General features: G+C 41.4%; 1 protein-coding gene across 3 annotated transcripts; it reads left to right on the forward strand.

Moving 5' to 3' along the window:
- GAL (galanin and GMAP prepropeptide) lies at positions 1–13,730 on the forward strand. 3 transcript variants are annotated; one of them, XM_083480706.1, is made up of 7 exons: positions 1–3,202; positions 3,883–3,963; positions 5,027–5,081; positions 8,900–8,965; positions 10,738–10,818; positions 11,310–11,387; positions 13,460–13,730. In XM_083480706.1, the coding sequence occupies exons 2-7, from the start codon at positions 3,883–3,885 to the stop codon at positions 13,519–13,521; spliced, it is 423 nt and encodes a 140-aa protein (XP_083336832.1). In that variant the 5' UTR covers positions 1–3,202; the 3' UTR covers positions 13,522–13,730. The 3 variants fall into 3 exon arrangements, with proteins under 3 accessions (XP_083336832.1, XP_083336831.1, XP_083336833.1); XM_083480705.1 differs by lacking the exon at positions 1–3,202 and adding an exon at positions 3,210–3,612; XM_083480707.1 differs by lacking the exons at positions 1–3,202; positions 8,900–8,965 and adding an exon at positions 3,214–3,612.
- Positions 13,731–18,520: the final 4,790 nt, after the last annotated feature.

Raw genomic sequence — 18,520 nt, forward strand, 5'->3', positions numbered from 1 at the left:
TAGATACACTGATGGCACCAAAATAATTCTTTACTGAATCCTGCCATTTCCACCCTGTCATACTGGCTATCCATACATCTGCTTGTATCAGCCTTTAATATATAGTTTTCTATTTAAACACCATACATTGTTCAGGATACAACAAAAGGTGTAGAAAATGATTCAATGCAGGCCCAAAGCACAAGTTACAGAGAGTTGCAAATAAAAAGTGTAGAGAAACTCTTCAAATATCATTCATTTTAAACCTCTTAAACTAAACTAAATATAGAGGAAATTAATTGTTCTTTTTGTGAAGAGACATGGATGGTGCTTATTCATCTGCATTATGACACTTATTGTGCTATGTAGTGGCTAGAGTGTTAGGTTTGAATGTTGCAAAATCTAGCTTCAAATCTAGCTTCAGCCATGAAACTCTCAGTGTAATCAGCATCTCAGGGCTGTTCTGAAGTTCATGAAGGGTGGTAGGGTATGATTATAGTAAATTATGTCCAATTATCATTCTCATTGCAATTAAAGGATCATTCACCTTCCACATTAAGTTCTGACATTTGGGATAGGGACCACCTGTCTGTAGGCCACATTTGACATAACACAGACCCCAATTCAGTTCACAAAGCTGTTTGCCTCAAACCATGCCTGCCTGTGCCATATCTGACAGCCATATTAGCACACACACAAAATTCTTTATACCTTATTCAGGGAGATTGCAGTTTATAGACCCATTCACTTCTCAGGCAAAGTTAGCCTTTAGGAAATGTATCCAGTTACACTTACAGAGTCAGAAAAAGACAGAAGTTGGGACATTCTGGTTTCTTTTAATACATAGAATTCTGACAGATTACATTTGTAGATAAATGTCTAAAGCCAGTATTTTTATGGCCTTTTTAGGTAGAGAGAATAAAAAACATACCCCAAAAAAGAAGTATCTCCTGAGGTTCCTCAGAGGAAGCATGGAGATGAGAAAAAGGAAATGGGTTACTGAGGGGAACATCAGGAAGGATGTCCAAGAAAGAGAGGGTTTGAGGAGGAGGCACACCATCCCCACCTCACTGTTATTAGAAGACAACATTCAACATCCATGTAAGGTGTTGTTTCAGCTGAAATTCCTGAAGTTATTTTTCATAGCAAGCAACTGTAAGAAGTAAATGTATTAGAAAGACAACCCAAATTATTAATCTGAAATTTTATCAGGACAAATAGCTGATTTGAATGCTAACACAGAAAAAGGTATAAGAATGATTGTGAATTATTCTGCCTGCACAACTAAGCATGTCATTACCATGCAAGTTAAAAAAGGACAAATAATATTCTTGACAAGCAGAATTGAGAGAACAATATACATCGATTGGTGAATGGGTAGAAAATTATTTAATTGATTCTATTCTGCCAATGCAAGTTGAGACAAAAAAATAGGGCAAGTCAAAAATGAAGTGCAAAAATGCTTCACTGAGTCCTTAATAGTAAAAGAGGCTTTCATCATCTACTCAGCTGACAAAGATGAGAACATCTTACCCAAAAATTGATAAAGAATTGCATAAATCATGCAATTTCAAGTTATGGGTTAAAAACATATTGTTCCAGTGGTTTTGGTAGGGATGAAGCAAATGAGCCCAGCTAACAACAGCAAAAGCATTTTTATTGTAATGTCCCTGGAATCCAGACTTCAGCATAATGCTCTTTTGTTCCTTTTTTTGAATGATAAAAAAGCAGGAACCCCCCCCCAAAAAAGTTATAACAAAAATGGTTTCATTTATGAAGGGGGAAATTGTACTTTATAAAAATCAACACACAGCTTTACTGAACCATTTATGTGTATGTTTCTGCCGCAGCATTTGGTCTCAGTCTGCTTGAATCATATGCCCTGTTGCTTTATTATTTTCAAAGTCCCAATAAGACACTATTCTAACTTTGTTGATGAGGAAAGAGCCACCAGATATGCAGAGTAAGATCAGTGCTAGACTGGATCAGTGCCCTGTTCTTGGATGTGGTACCCCAGTCTCCAAGTTTACACAAAGCTCGAAATGTGGCTTCTCACACAATTCAACCCTGAAACCTTGAGTTTCAGAGAATGAAATGCAACAATGCTAGAATTTAGCAAGTTCCTCTTGTACCTTTTCAAATGAGCACATTTTGGTATGCAACTCATTTTGACAATTCAAATGAACTGATTCACCATACTAAACACCACTGCGTGTGTTTGTCTCTGTGTGCAGTTGTGTGTGCAAGTGTGTGTTGCTATGTGCATAGGTCACTGTAAAGAAACAGTAAAATTACTGTAAATTTCATCTTAAGGCTCTTACAAGATGCAATGTGCTTCACCAGCCAACTATTTCTTCTGCCTCCCAACACTTGTTCCCTCATTTAGCCCAGAGAAGAATTCTGGAGAACATGAAAACTTGAACAATATTTTGTGATATTTTGGTTGGCCTAAGGAAGGAAGGTATTGTCCCAGTATGAATTTTGGATTTTATTTTTTATGGGCCAAAACCTTCTGACTGCAAGAATACTTCCATCCCCTGCAGAGGCTACAACCAGTTTTGCATTGTCTGCCAGGACGACTAACACAACCCGACGGCAGCTCCATAACGCCTGCGCAACTTGTACATTTCATTTGTAAACAAGGTCGTCTGTTTTAAAGGCACCAAGTAGCCCTGGGTCAAATGAATTTCTGGCTTAGTCGCAATAAAACGAAGAGGCAATGTAAGTCTTTAGTGAGCTTTGCTCCAAAGAAAACCGTCGGGGAGGGAGACAACGTCGAACGGTAGGCAATAAAGGGCCAGTCTAAACTCCACACTAAACAAAGTTGACTTCCTTCCGTCATCATAATAACAGCAAGCTGGATGTCCAAAGACAGCAAACTGCTTTTCTTGCCGATTCAAGGGAATCTAAAGGGGAAAGTGTTAGGAGGTTTTGAAAGAGAGATGGGGCTCTAAGAGATGGGGCTGAAAATCCACCCCTTTGCAGTTGACTTGACCAGTCTGTGAATCCTTGGAGGAGGAGAAGGGTGGTGGTGGAGGAGGAAAAGTGAGGTTCCCCTTTCCCATCCGGCTCGCGGTTCCGTTTCCGTCGCCGCCACCTCCCTGCTCCTCCAACAGCAGCAAAGAACTTGTGTGAAGTTGCCCGAGGGAGCCGGGCAGGAGGAGGCCGCCAGGCTACCTAAGCAGACCTCTTTCCACGGTGGCGAAGCCGAGCGTAATGAAAGGTAATTGGCCGGGCTGTTATCCATCTGCAGCCTACATCTTGCCTCCAAATGCCTCTAATTGAATTGATGTAATTTTTTGCCCTTCCTAATGCACTGCCTCGGCGAGGGGAAATGGTCGGGGGGGTGGGCGGCTCTCCAGGCTCCCCGGGGGGAAAGAGGCAAGCAGCTCCGGCGAGGCTCATAAATAGCGCGGATCGGGCAGGCTTGGGTACCACTCGGACCACCACCCCGCCTCCCCAGCGCTTCTTCCGCAAGCTCCTCCTCCTCCTGCTCCGCGCTTGCGGGATCTACGCAGGGACTGAGTGAGGAAGATTCCCACAGGAGATCAGCCAGCAGCCCTTGGGGACCACCATCCTACCGCTCGCCAGGATCCACCTCGACACACATCGGACACCACTTTGCACGGCAAGGTACTGTCAAGTTACTGTCGCGCCTGCGTTCATGACCTCCTGCGCCTTCCCCATCTTTGGCTACAACTTTTGACGCGCGTCTTTGAGTTCTCCTACCCGCCGTGCGCGCGCGTGTTTATATAAAATCTGTAGATAGAACATCGCTCGTTCCCCTTTACTTTCTTCCTCCTGGCATTATGGGGTGGTAAGAAGGGAAGCGGGTGTCTGAAACCCCCCAGCTGACAGGGGCAGGCAGGCAGAGGGGTTCAGTGCGTTTTGGTCTCCTTTCAGATGCAGAGGTGTACCTGTCTCCTGTTTGCCTCCTTGATCTTCTGCGCTGCAGTCTCAGAGACTTTCGGGCTGGTGTTATCCGTGAGTATTGTCCCTTTCTGCTTTCTACACTGCTCTCCGTCTACAATAATCATGTAAGTGGTGAAGGGTGGGTGGGGGACAAATTTCACGGTAAATTTCAGAAGCCTGCTCTTGGATCAGTGCAAGAGAAAGTGTGTTCACACGGTCGTTTTTTCCCTCCAGTATTGATGCAGTATAGCCACTCATTTATTCCTGCGTATCCAAACAGCCTTCTTACAAAGGATGGCATCCCTGTTTTCTCCCCAGTGTCATCCTGAGGTTTTTGAGTGATGGTGGTGTGTAGTGATTTTTTGGAGTTTCCATCACAATTATATAGTGCAGTCCTTTCAGGTATGATGGATTGGTGGAATTCTGTTGTCTGGCATGAAGGTGTGCTTTGGGAATGTAGTAAAGCCCCTCTGCATTTCTTGGTCACCTCTCCACAGTTGCCAGTTCTAAAATGTCATCTCTCTGCAATGGTTTTCCTACAGTGGTGGAAAAAATTTCCCTCCCCATTTCAGGGGCAGGAAGGAAAGTGGGGGAATAACAATTGTATTTTCCAAGAGTTGATCTTTTCCAGCTGGAGAGAAGCAAGTGATTTGTTGAAGAGCACAGGAATCCCAGAGAAAGTGGTGTAAATCTTTTGAAACAGTTTAACAGCAAGGAGAATGTGAGTTGCTTCTTACTGAGACATTAATGTCAAGCTGGGTGCAGTCCCAAGTTTACTTTTCTGGAAGGAAATTCTTTTGAAATTGATGAAGCCAACTCCAGAGTAACCTGAGAGTACAAAGTATGAGGGATGAAACCCTGTAACAAATCATTTACTTTACTTATTTTTTATTTTATTTTAGCTATATAGTAATTTATCCTTAAAATTCAATTATACTATTCAAACAACACTATAAATATTGTATAGTTATATATAATAGATTACACTTACATTCAAGAAAACAGGTTTAAATATATATTATGAAACATGTTCAATGTGTGATTTCCTTGGCTGGTATTTCTGTATTTTAAAAGAAAAACTGTGTGGCAGTAATAAGTGAAAAAATAATAATCTCACAATTTTTCCTTCTGCAAGGCTAAAGAGAAAAGGGGCTGGACTGTGAATAGTGCTGGTTATCTGCTTGGTCCAAGTAAGTCCAAATGTTTTATATATAACTTGAAGACAATCTGAAATAACAGAAAAGTAACATCCCGAGGTTTCTAAAGCTCACCGCATACTATACATGAGCATACATGCAATATCCCATACTAACTCTCATTCCCAGCTTGTGGCGGGTGACAGCACTAAATCACTCAGTTAGTGCTCTCTGGTGTTTAGTGTAACCTATTTACAGTGGAGTGCTTTGCAGGAATTATGACTCTTATCACTGCGCTTGAATCATGAGAGTAAAGCAATTTTATCTGAAAGCTCATCTTTCAGTTCCGAAGCCATGCCATTTACAGATAATATTAAATATACATACTAGTATCTCTGAATGTGGTTATCAACTTTCCTGGAATAAATATGCCAAACTAATACTATGCTGGAAAACTGTATCTTCTGCTTTGGAGTCCACATCTTTTTACTTTCCTTTGCTTACTGTTGTTGAGAAGATGATGTATTTTGGACTGTCTACAAACAACTGAGGCCCAGTCCAGCAAAGTTAATGAAAGGGCATCTGCTTTGCATGCTGAAGGTTCTGGGTTCAGTCACCAGCTAGGACTGGGAGAGAGCCCTGCCTGATCTCCTGATAAGTTGCAGCTAGCTATTGTAGACTATACTGAGCAAGAGGGGCTAATAATCAGACTCAATATTAAGCGGCTCCCTATGTTCCTAAATCCCACTGAGTGTACTCGAATAGGACTTTACCTAGATTGTGCCCATGATAAGTGCTTTATGTAGATACTATACTTCAGCTTGGGGAAATAATTTTGTTATCCATGAACAGGTAATTTTGGTAGAGAAGAGGGTAAAGCGATTGAAGTGGTTAAGTGCCAGGGGACAAAATTCACAGTAAGGTTCAAAAGTCTTTTACTTGGATAAATGCAAGAGAAAGGGTGTTCCCATGGTTGCTTTTTCCTCCAGTATTGATTCAGTTTGCTCACTCATTCCTGAGAATCCAGGCAGCCTTCTTCCAAATGATGGCATCTCTCTTTCCTCCCATCATGAAGTTTTAAAGTGCTGGTTTGTAGTGATTTTTTTTTTTTATCATTTTTATTAAGTTTCCCATTTTAACAATCCAATCAAATCACATTGAATGTTCCAGATTATACAAATACATATCAAATAGTCCAAATATTCTGCCTAAATTATATTTTTTTTGCCTAAATTATAATTTTTTTGTTGAGACTTCCCATGCTTCAAGTTCGGGGAGGCTCTTGTTTGTAGTTATTTTTGTTTATTACCCTTTCCTTTAGTGTACAAGCAATTATCAGCTAAGCTTCTTTCAAAGCCAATATTTTTTAAAGCATTATCAAGACACTCATTCCAATTTCTAGCTGATTGTTTGAGCCCATAGATTGCTTTGTGTAACCTATATACAGAATTCTGTTTGCCTGCCTCAAATCTTGGTGCTTGATTCATAAAAATTTCTTCGTGCAGATTTAAGCTGTTTCAAGATAAGCTGTTTCAATATCAAAATGATTTACCTTAAACCCATGTTGTGCTGCAATAGCTAACAATAAACGTACACTTTCACTCCTTGCAGTAGGAGAAAAGGTTTCATCAAAACTTTCACCTTTTCTTTGCGTAAAGCCTCGTGCTACCAGCCTAGCTTTGTACTTAACACTACCATCTGCCAAGTGTTTTATTTTATACACCCATCTACAGTCCACTGTCTTTTTTCCTTCTGACAATGGCTCAATAGTAAACACATTATTGTTTTGCCAAAGATTTCATTTCTGCTCTCATTGCATTTTCCCACATTACTATTTCCTGGTGTGGTAACTTTAAAACCTCCTTATAATCATGAGGTTCTTTCTTCACATCAACAGTTTTAACTTCTTGTATAGTAAACCTTTCTGGAGGTACCCCCTTATTGCTTCTTTGTGATCTTCAAACTTGAACACTTTCATCTTGCTCAGGAGAAATTGGTTCAGCTTTAGGAGATTGTGTACTGGGACCCTCATCCCCTGATTCCTCATCACTATCACTTTCAGAACTTTCTTTAATTTGTGGTTTTTCTTCCTCAGATTTCACAAAATTATCTGTATCATCTGAAAATAAAACAACTTCTGAATTTCCATGTAAATGAGCCCAACCATCTTACTCATAAAACTCTGCATGTCTTGATATTACAGCTCTTCCAAGCCCTAGTGCAAAACGATACACTTTTGACCAACTTTGATAACCAACAAATCTAAGGCTCTTTGCCTTGGGAACTCCTTTCCTTCACTGTCCTTTTGGGATGTGAACCCAAGCCCAACAACCAAAAGTTTTAACATGGTCCAAAAAAGGTTTTTTTCCATAAAGCAAAAAAAGAGGGGTATTGTTTATGGTAGAATGAAACAATCTGTTCTGTATGTAATTAGCACAGAGAATTGCTTCCCCCCAAAACTTCCTGGATAAGTCAGAATCACATAACATAGAATCTAGCATTGTTTGTAAAGACCTTATCTTGCGTTCTGCAACTGAATTTTCTTCGGTGAAAAAGGACACAATTTATGGTGACTAATACCACTTTTTTTCAACCATATATGGAGGGCTTCAGACATGAACTCGCCTCCGCGGCCACTCTGCAGTTGGGTAACTTTGTAGGGAAACTGCCTTTCTATATAGTTGACTCAATTTTTAATCAGTTGACCAGTTTCACTTTTGTGTTTTAACAAGTATACCAGCTATAATCATCCACAAGAGCCAGAAAAAAACATTGCTCCTCCTTCAGATTCTGCAAATGGCCCACAAAAGTCTGGATGTAATAAAGCAAATGGCTTCTTGCTAATTCTATTACTTTCAGGGTAAGATCCCCACTTACTTTTAGACTCCTTGCAGGTATTGCAGTCCAGAAAAACTGAACATGTTTTTCATTTTAATTCCCTTACTTAATTCTGGCATTTTTGCAATACTGCAGAAATTGGCATGCCCCAAATGACCATGCCACAAATGCTGGCACTCATCATGCAAGGCTCTATTCCTGTTAGAGGGGTTTTTTTCTTCTGGTGGCAGACGACAGAACCACGAAACTGGTGTAAAACACTCAAACAAAGGTTTTATTACAGCTATACAAAACAACAAACAAAAAGCATGCAGGTGTCTCTCTCTCTGCAGGCAAATTCAAACTGCAACTTCTCCTCCTTTTGTAGTCATCACCAGCTGTACCTATCAGCCTAGAAAACCACTCCCAGAACTCACAGAAAAGGTTCTTAAAGTTACAGTCATCCTTTCTGTTTCTTTGCAGAATGACTCCTAACACTACCAGTAGATCACGATCAACCTGTTGGACATCCCTGGAACAGATCAACTGAAATTAATAGACCTAACCTAACTGTGCTCATTTAATTCAGTGGGTCGACTCTAAGTAAAGCTTAACTGAATACAGCCCAAGGTTCCCTTTCTACACATCTGTTAGTAACCTCCAGCTGCTTCACTCATAACGGAGCTGTATTTAACTAAGTGACATTTTCAGAATGCAAGCTTCACACCTTTGCTGCTTATTGGGTGTGTTCAATACACCTTTTCATAATTGCCCAATATGTTAGATTATAGCTATCCGTCCGTATGTTGTAGAAATTACTTTCAAGGACACAAGAGGGGTGTCTTTACTTACAAGGGGTAAAGCATAATACAAGAGTTTTAAAAACAGTGCCTAAATACCTCTACTAAGAATGTTTTATTTGTTTGTGTTGGCTTCAGATAAACAGTGACTGAAGAGGCTGTGCAGACAGCCAAATCTCCATTCCATAGAAAGGAGATCTACTGATCAAAGTTCCGTTTTTTCTAAGGTTGGGTAATAGCCATAATCTGTTTCAGGTCGTGTTGCTCAGATCCTCAAGAAAATGTCCCGTGCAAAGGGGACAGAAGAGCCACCTGGGGAACGTAAGATGGCTTTTGGAGGTTATTCGTGTAAACTAACTGCAGTTTACTGTCAAAGCAAACTGACAACTCGCTACTTAAAACCAAAGGAAGCAACAGTACAACTACATTTTCTTTTCTTTTCTTTTTATAAAATTTATTGAACAATTTCCACAAATTTCAAAACAAATAATCAATTACATTGTTCCCCCATTTTTTCCTTATTCCCCTCCCTATTCCTCCCTCCCTTCCCCTCCAGAGACTTCCCTCAGCTCCTCTCTGATTTGTATACCTATGTTATTCTCTGCATGTTAAAGAATGTACGTATCATTACTTAATCTATCATATGTTCATCTACTAAATTTGTGGATGTTTATTCAAAACCTGCCAAGGAGTCCAATTCCTTTTGTTGTTGTTTTAATTAATTTGTAAAAAGTTCCCACTCTTCTCTGAAGTCAAAGTTGTCCTTCTCATGTAATTTATATGTCAATTTAGCCAATTCCGCATAGTTCATCCGTTTTTCTTGCCACTGTTCTTTCATTGGGGTTTCTTCATTCTTCCATCCTTGTGCTAACAAGGCTCTTGCCGCTGTTGTAGCGTACATAAATAAGTTCTTTGTTTTTCTTGGCAGGTCTTGTCCTACAATCCTCAACAAAAATGCGTCTGGCTTTTTTACAAATGTCATTTTAAACATTTTTTCCAATTAATTATTTATCATTTCCCAAAAAAAATTAACCTCTCTACATTCCCACCACATATGGTAAAAAGTACCTTCTTTTTCTTTACATTTCCAACATATGTTTGATCCGGTTTTGTACATTTTTGCTATTTGTACTGGTGTAATATACCATCTGTACATCATTTTCATATAATTTTCTTTCAAAAGAGAACAATCTGTAAATTTCAAATTTACTTTCCACAATTTTTCCCAGCCCTCAAATTGTATGTTATGTCCTATATCCTGTGCCCATTTAATCATAACTGATTTAACCTCCTAATCTTTTGTCTCCCATTCTAGCAAAATACTATATGCTTTCTTCAACAGCTTCACTTCTTCTATAACTTCCTTTTGAAATCTAGAAGTTGTATAACTAAACCCTTTCTTGCTATCTTCCTTATACATCTCATGTAATTGTCTGTAATGTAACCAACTCTGAAAATGTTCTTTAATTTCCTCATAGTCTTTTAATTTCCACTTTCCTTCTTGGTCCCTCAGTAAATCTCTGTATGTAGGCCACCTCCCCTTTTTGCCAAGTGGTTTGAGTAACGAAGTTTCAATTGGTGATAACCACCAGGGTGTTTTTTGTTCAATTAAGTCTTTACAGTACAACTACATTTTCTAAATTGGACACAATGAACCTAAGACTGCACCCAGATACGCTCAACTCTTTTAGCCACGGCTTTTCAGGAAAAGACAAACAAGGGCTTTGAATCAGAGATGGTTCAGGAGACGCCTTTCGAATTCCTTGCTAATGGCTCAGTTCCACATTTGGCTGAAGGGACACATAAAGTCATTGGGACGTGTTATACCAATAGCTGTACCACCACCACATCATCATCTATGACACTGTGGTGGTGCAGTTGTTTGCCAGTGATGCATTGGTTTACAGCTGGTGTGTCTGTTTAAGTGAAATGCTTCTTTCCATTCATTTGCTGTTCACCATCCCATCACGAAATGTCTTTCACGCTCTTGTTCAAAGCTGAAATCTTTTTACCTGGTGTGGTGACGTCTATGAATCTCAGGCTACTCTAGTAAGCATTACAGAATGAATGAAACCTCTCTCGTTTGTTAACAGGTGCAATTGACAAAGTTTTTAATACCCAGCCTGGTCTAGCTGGTAAACGTGACATACAGCTTGAAGGAAATACAAAAGCAGGTAATGAAATGACCCCCTTCTCATACTTACTGAGGAGTTTATATCCCAGTGATATCTGAACAGCTGCCCACCAAACATCCTTTGGCACATTTCTAGATTCTAAAGAGAGCCTTTATTCCAAACTTTTACAGGGGGGGTCTGGGCAGGATTTCAGGAGTCTAGAGGTTTCGGCAAGGCCAGTTAATCAACTGGTGTATGGATTGCATCACCCCTTTTTATTCTTAGTGCATTTGAAAATGAAATCTTCTTTTTAAAAGATACTTTAAACTTGAGGAAAAGCTTCTTTCCACTGGAAACTGAGTGCCACTGATTACAGAAGCTGGTTAACATAAGTAGACCTATAACCAACATTGTCTCATCAGCCTGAGAGGAAAAAACAAACCCTTTATACCCTAATGTATATTATATTACTGCCAATATGTATCCCCTTCCTCACCTTAATTATTTTAAATGAACAGCAAATTTAATAATACCTAACTAATATTTTCTAGGTATTTTGGGAAGACCACTGACTGATGACAATGTTTTGCGTATGGTAATTGAATTTTTGACATACTTACACCTTAAAGGTTAGTAAACCTGTTTTCACTTCAAACCGTTTTGTAATATGAAAATTAACATAATCCTTACAGAGGATTGTAACCCATATTCCATGAGCAGCATTCCACTCAAGCAACAGGATTCCCACCCCCCTTTCCTTGTGTGCAGATCTGCTCCAAAGGCCCCCCCAACCCCAAGAATTTGCAGAAAATACTTGCAGAAAAACGTAAAGAAAATATTTAGCGGCAAAACCAAAGGGGGAAAAAAGCTCCCCAAACTGACCAATGAGGAACTGGGTGTAAACAGAACACTAGGAGAGGGGGACGGAGTAACCTGGAAGAGGCACACCTGGCTGGCTTTTGGATGTTCAGGCAGTCATTATGGCCGGGAATTCCTTTGCTTAAGTTTGGTTGGTGTTTCCTTTCCTGGAAAAAGCAGATCTGGCTACTGCTGGTTATTACCCACATAGCTTTGCATGGACATTTGAACCTGTCCACTGGCAGAGGTGAGAACATGAGTAGAGCCTTGCATGATCAGGCCAAAGGCTCATCCTCTTCCCAGATGCCTATGGGAAGCCTGCAAGCAGGACCAGAGTCTCCCTCTTCTGATTCAGAGGCGTGCTGCTTCTGACAGTGGAGGTAGGACATAGCCAATAGCCCACTGACAGCTTTATCCTCCATGAATTGTCTATTCCTCTTTTAAAGCCATCCAAGTTTCTCTCACTTCACCAGGTGAGAGAAAATTTTGCAGCTCAACTATGCACTGTGTGAAGAGGTACAGTGGTACCTCAGTTCTCGAATGTAATCCATTCCGGAAGACCGTTCGAGTTCCAAAACATTTGAAAACCAAGGCGCAAAGGGCTGTCTGCAGATTCTGTTGAGAAAACTGAAAAACATGCAGTGGAGGAAGCCATTCGACTTCCGAGGCGCATTAGGAAACGGAAGCATCCACTTCCAGGTTTTTGGCGTTCAGGTTCCGAAACGTTTGTCAAGGGAGACGTTCGAGAACCGAGGTACCACAGTAGTATCTACTGTCTATCCTATCTCTTCCAACTTTCAGCTTCATTACATGTCCCTGAGTTCTAGTATTATGAGGGAGAAAAACTTCTCCCTGCCTTGTTTCTCCACATCATGCCTAATCTTATACATCTCAGTCATGTGCCCCCTTTCTAGCTGTTTCTCTAAACCAGAAAAGGCCCAAATGTTGTAACCTTTCCTCATGGGGCAGTTGCTCCATCCCATTGATCTTCCTGGTTTGGTTGGACGTGGAACAAGGCCTTCTTTTTGGAGCATTCTAACTCTGGAACAAACAAAGCTGTTGTTTCTTACACACACTTTCTCAGTGCTGAATGGCTTCTTAATTATTACAGGAAAATTGCAGGTGAAATAAATGGGGTTTTGCATCTTTCCAGAATTTCTTTCGGCTTTTAGGCAGTGTGATTTTTTCCCCCCTACAAAGGGAGCCATATAGGTAGAAAATTATTCGTACAAGGAGAGAATAATAACAGCGAGATGAAAGGCAGGCACTGTAATTGCAAATCGGATGGTAGTGCTTCTGTCAATGAAGGGACCTTTGAGTCAAAGCCACACAATGCTTTCTCAATAAGGGAAGAAAAGCACATTCATTGACAGGTGAAAATGTTCATGGATGACCAGCCTCATGCAACAGTGCAAGAAGAGACGCATATTTAGAATTTGCCATGTATTTAAGCAAGGGAAGCTGTGGTCCTCCAGGTGTTGTTCGACTGCAACTCCGCTCAGTTCCAGCCACCTAGGTCAATATGATGGAAGCAACACTTTAAAAATCAAAGGTTGGCTGCCTCTATGTTAGAACATAGGTTTCCCATCACTGATTTGAACCCCAACACATGCCTATATCAAAATTACATCCATACATAATTACAAACAGTTGAATGAAAACCATAAGAAAGGAATGGCGTATTGTTTTTATTTCTTTTTGGAGGTGTTAAGTGAGTTTGAGTGCCTTGACTTGTATAATAATTGCTTTGGAAGTGAACTGTAGTTTTATAGATTTGTCTCCGAGCACTTATTGTTTCCTGTCTTTCACAAGCATATACTTCTAATTTTTATTTATTTTTCAGAAGCTGGGGTTCTTGATGACATACCTGCAACACTTTCTTCAGAAGAAACAAATCAGTCTTGAAAGAGAACGTATTTATACTCCGTGTTATAAATCCCCAACATCTAATCAGAACTTTGAACAAAATATGGCATTGTATTCATCTTGTACGTTCTTCCTCATTGTCAACTTCTTTTTGTCTTTTCTTTCTTTGGTGATGTTACATTGTAAAAAAAAAAATCACTGATAAAAAATTACTTTCGATAAATTACATAATAAAAAAATTGCAGCTGTTGCTTGTTTCACTTGTCCTAGAATACTTTGATTCTGCATAAGGTTATAATCAAGGGGGCTTCAGTCCTGGTAAAGATATGTTTCCTTTCAAAGGTGGCGATAGGGGAACTCACTCAGTGTGACCCCCAAAAAATCTCTTTTATTGTAAAGGGGGGGGTGTACACAGCAAAAGCAGCAAAAACAATAATTTCAAACAATGCTGGTCCTCTCTAGATCTCTTCCCAAGACCCTCATGCAGTAGGCCAGTGGATGGAAATTGTTCCCACTCATAAAGCCATAATTCATAGCAACAGATAGATGCCTACGAGCTGCTCTGTTGTAACTCCTGTGCATCCTTTGCAAAGGTACAAGAAGATGCTGCACCAAGGGTTGTTATATGTTGTGCTCAAGGCTTTTTTTTCAGCTGGAACTCACTGGAACTCAGTTTCAGCACCATTCAAGTGGGCGCCATTGCCATTCTAAGAGAACAAGGGAGGTGTTCATGGTGAGTTCCATCACCCTTTTTTCTATAAAAATAGCACTGGTTGTGCTTAATGTGTTGTGTGCAGCAACATCTATTTTTGTGCTTAATTTAATTACAGCTGGTTTCTTCCTCCTTCCATTAGCTAAGGCTGATAATTGGCAACGTGGCTTAATATCACACTGCACGGGGGCAGCAGGTGTGTTAGTCTGTTGTAGCAACAAGAGCAGCAGCAGGGCGGAAAAACACCTTCATGAGTTTTCATGTAGTAGCTCACCACTCACTGGGTGCGTGAACTGTTATTTTCCATTGCTGTATGTATCTACCATGCACCTATACCAGCACCCCCCCCCACACACACTCACACGTCATTTGTAAATAGTGAGTCCCCAAACCATGAAATACAAGGGGTAGAAAGTCTGTCACATATCAGTGCAGAGCCCAGAGTCATAGGAACAGAGGGACCTCTCCATAATAGAAAGCAGTGGGGAGGGGGCACATTTAAAACCTTGCAGGAGTGGAAGAATTCCAACGGTGGGGGTGGGGAGTTGTGGAAAACTGAAACAGCTGGTGGGGAAAGGATCAAGTACTTCCACTTCACTCATCTCAATTAGACACACTGAAGTGGCTTTTGCGATCTGAAAAGGGCTGTTGGGATAATGCAGCGGTGGGGAGGGCCACAAGTTTTCCCTCCCTGAGCTACAGTTATGTGCATTAATATGGAGTTGGAGCCTAAGGATAGCAATCTGAGTCTTGTTCACTGTATATTGTGTGAGCTTTCCCTGAATCTGAGGCAAAGAAGCACTTTAGAATCCTAGGCTGTTATCCTATGGACAGAATACTGTACCAATAAATAAACAGGACTTATTCCGGTCATAAGTAAACACATGCTAGTTTGTGCTGTTAGGCAAGCACACAGAAGTTTCGGTGTACAACCCTTCACTCTATTCTTGGACCCTGCTGTTGGCTTTGCAAACGTCGAATGAACACAGGTTTTCTCACTTGTCATAAAATTCACACACAAGTTAAGCTCCTTCACATATGCAAGCTGCTAGAATTTTCCCCGAAGATAGAACAAATTCAACAAGTTCTTTGGCAATTATTGAGTGGCCGTTGGATCCACGTGGAGCTCAGCCACAGTGGGAAGCTCAAATCCAAATCCAAATGCATTTGTAAATATGACTATGATTGTAGACTTAGGGGTCCCCACATGGTGTGATTCAGAAGTTTTTAGACTACACTTCCCACCATCCTTGGCCATTGCCCATGCTGGCTGGGGCTGATGGGAACCAGAGTCTAACAACACCTGGAGGGGACTGCATTGTCTACCCCGGTGGCAGATGATGTGCTTCACTGAACTGGAGGACAATATAGCTCTGCGGTGTAGAAGAGTTAGGGGCTGGCATGAGATACAACCAACTTCATCTGTAGGAGTCTGCATCAAAGAGACAGGTGGGAGATAAATAGATTTTATTCCAGCCCCTTAAGGCTAGGAATTGAACTGGGAGTGCAATATGCTTCCACACCACCACCTCCTTAGCAATGTTGTTGTTGTCGTTTAGTTGTTTAGTTGTGTCTGACTCTTTGTGACCCCATGGACCAGAGCACGCAGGCACTCTTGTCTTCCACTGCCTCCTGCAGTTTGGCCAAACTCATGCTGGTAGCCTTGAGAACACTGTCCAACCATCTCGTCCTCTGTCGTCCCCTTCTCCTTGTGCCCTCCATCTTTCCCAACATCAGGGTATTTTCCAGGGAGTCTTCTCTTCTCATGAGGTGGCCAAAGTATTGGAGTCTCAGCTTCACGATCTGTCCTTCCAGTGAGCACTCAGGGCTGATTTCCTTAAGAATGGATGGGTTTGATCTTCTTGCAGTGCATGGGACTCTCAAGAGTCTCCTCCAGCACCATAATTCAAAAGCATCAATTCTTTAGCAATCAGCCTTCTTTATGGTCCAGCTCTCACTTCCATACATCACTACTGGGAAAACCATCACTTTAACTATGGACCTTTGTTGGCAAGGTGATGTCTCTGCTTTTTAAGATGCTGTCTAGGTTTGTCATTGCTTTTCTCCCAAGAAGCAGGCGTCTTTTAATTTCGTGATTGCTGTCACCATCTGCAGTGATCCTTAGCAATAGTAAGGGCCTAAAATGTCATGCTGGCCACATGACCCGGAAGCTGTACACCGGCTCCCTCAGCCCATAGAGCGAGATGAGCGCAGCAACCCCAGAGTCAGTCACGACTGGACCTAATGGTCAGGGGTACCTTTACCTTTACCTTAAAATGTGACAAGACACCTTAAGAACCTTTCTGACAAACATCCTAGTGATATTATGGCTTATCATTTCAGGAGGGAACGGGGAACTTCCTTTCCCTAGTTAACAAGTCAATGGATTCCCTAAGGATCCAAGTCAATGGGACTTGAGCTAGAAAAAGATAAGCGATTAAGGTATTTTAGGATGCTCCACACGGGATCCTGTGGAAAAGGCAAGTTTGCAACGGAATGATTGAAATCCTCCACTGAAAGACAACCTGTATCTGTGGGTTCCCTTTCCAAGCCCCTTCTTTGTAAGCAGTGGAGGATGGACCATTTGGGTGAATAGGGCACTGCCCCACTGACATCAGTCTGCCCTCAGGCAGCTCCCACCTGCCTGCCTTCTTACTTGCAACCAGCCCAGGGAGTGGACTGGGCTGCCAGCTTCCTCTTCCCTTGCAGGACTCAGAAGAGAGAAGAAAATGGGGCAAAGCTAGAATTAGTTGGCCCTGTCTGTCTCTGGCTCCACCCATTATTGGCTTTGGCTCCATCTACCACTGCTCCCCCACCCCCCGCCTTCCTTCCTTCTTCCTTCTTCCTTCAGCCACCACCATTGATGAGGTGGATGAAAGTCATTGAACATCTTCCCTTTAGGAAGGATGCCAGAGAGAGAGAGAGAGAGAGAGAGAGAGAGAGAGAGAGACCTGGATATTTAACAGAGGACAGGAGGCTGTGCCGGTAAAGGCACAAATCAATAAATTCAACCAGGGAACCACAGCATAAAAGGAAAAGGCATATCCCATAAAATGGGCTTAGGAAAACTTGTGCAGTGACACAGAAACCACCCCCAGCCAGGTCTGTTTCCACTGGACTTAGAGGAAGCAACTGTGGGGGAGAGAAGCAGACAAAATAAATAACAATAGCATTAACGTGGACTCCCGTGCGTTTAGTTTAGCTTAACTGCGTGACGCTTTCCCATGGATGCTTTCTCACTTAGTGACAGCAGAGGGTAGTCTTGTACTAAAAATGTTTTCAAAGTTGCACTCATAGTTACAATGCTGGGGCAGAAGGGATGGAAGTACAGTAAAGGGATAACCAGGCTCCTGGAGTAACAGGCATAGCCATGCCAGTATTCTGTGCATCCAGTTGACTGCTCTAACCATGCAAATATGGTTGGGAGCAGAATGGTAAACAGTGACTGGATAAAAGCAAGAGGAAAGTGGCCTGCTGGACTCAGAAGTGTTGAATGGTTTCTTTAAATGTAAAGGTTCATCATTGTTCCCCCCGATGTGTATGCCTTTAAGGGGCCAGAGCAAGGGCCAGACCAAGATAACGAGACCCAGCTTTACAGCTGTGAAACATAGCAGGCGCTGCTGAGTTGTACTGATTAAGCTGTGTCAGCAACTGGGTGTAGTATATAAGGAGCAGCACCTAGCTCTCCCATTACGCTGGGGGATGGGTTGGTGGTTGGGTCTGGTTTGTTGTTGATGTATTTAGTGTATAAGGAGTTGTTGTTTTTGTAATTAAAACCTTGTTTAAGTACTTTTTGAGTCCCTTTTTAATGCATGGTCTCCCCAGCAAGCTCTCTGCAGCGCTACCATACTGCAAATAGCCAACAAGAAGGCCTTTAGTCTGATCCATCAGTGTTCTACTGTTCTTACTTTTATTTATTTTTATTTGGTTTTATAGGTTTTATACCCCATCCCTCATGACTGGTGACTGGGCTGGGTCAGAGCAATTTAAAATACAATGATCAGTCAGCACAGAAAACAAAATACAATTTTAAAATCACAATCACTAACCCCTCTGTTAAATATTGCAGTCAGTATGGCCATATGACTACAATCTTGGTCAGTGGTGGCGCCGCCAGAAGAGCCTCCCTGCAGCCAACCTCAAGGTCTGGCGGAGACTGTACAGCATTTAATAGTTTATCCATTCCTATAGAGTTTGTCACATTACTCTGTTGAATGAGTTATTATTTACTACTATTACTTATGGTTTGTGTGCAATACAGTGGTACCTCGGGTCAAGAACTTAATTTGTTCTGGAGGTCCATTCTTAACCTGAAACTGTTCTTAA

Source organism: Podarcis liolepis (assembly GCF_965112155.1).
Source record: "Podarcis liolepis genome assembly, chromosome: 1".
Lineage (NCBI taxonomy): Eukaryota > Metazoa > Chordata > Lepidosauria > Squamata > Lacertidae > Podarcis > Podarcis liolepis.

Coding starts and splice junctions, on each gene's coding strand:
- GAL (XM_083480706.1), top strand. CDS start 3,883: ATGCAGAGGTGTACCTGTCTCCTGTTTGCCTCCTTGATCTTCTGCGCT. Junction 3,964..5,026: donor CTTTCGGGCTGGTGTTATCC/GTGAGTATTGTC, acceptor TCCTTCTGCAAG/GCTAAAGAGAAAAGGGGCTG. Junction 8,966..10,737: donor AGAAGAGCCACCTGGGGAAC/GTAAGATGGCTT, acceptor GTTTGTTAACAG/GTGCAATTGACAAAGTTTTT.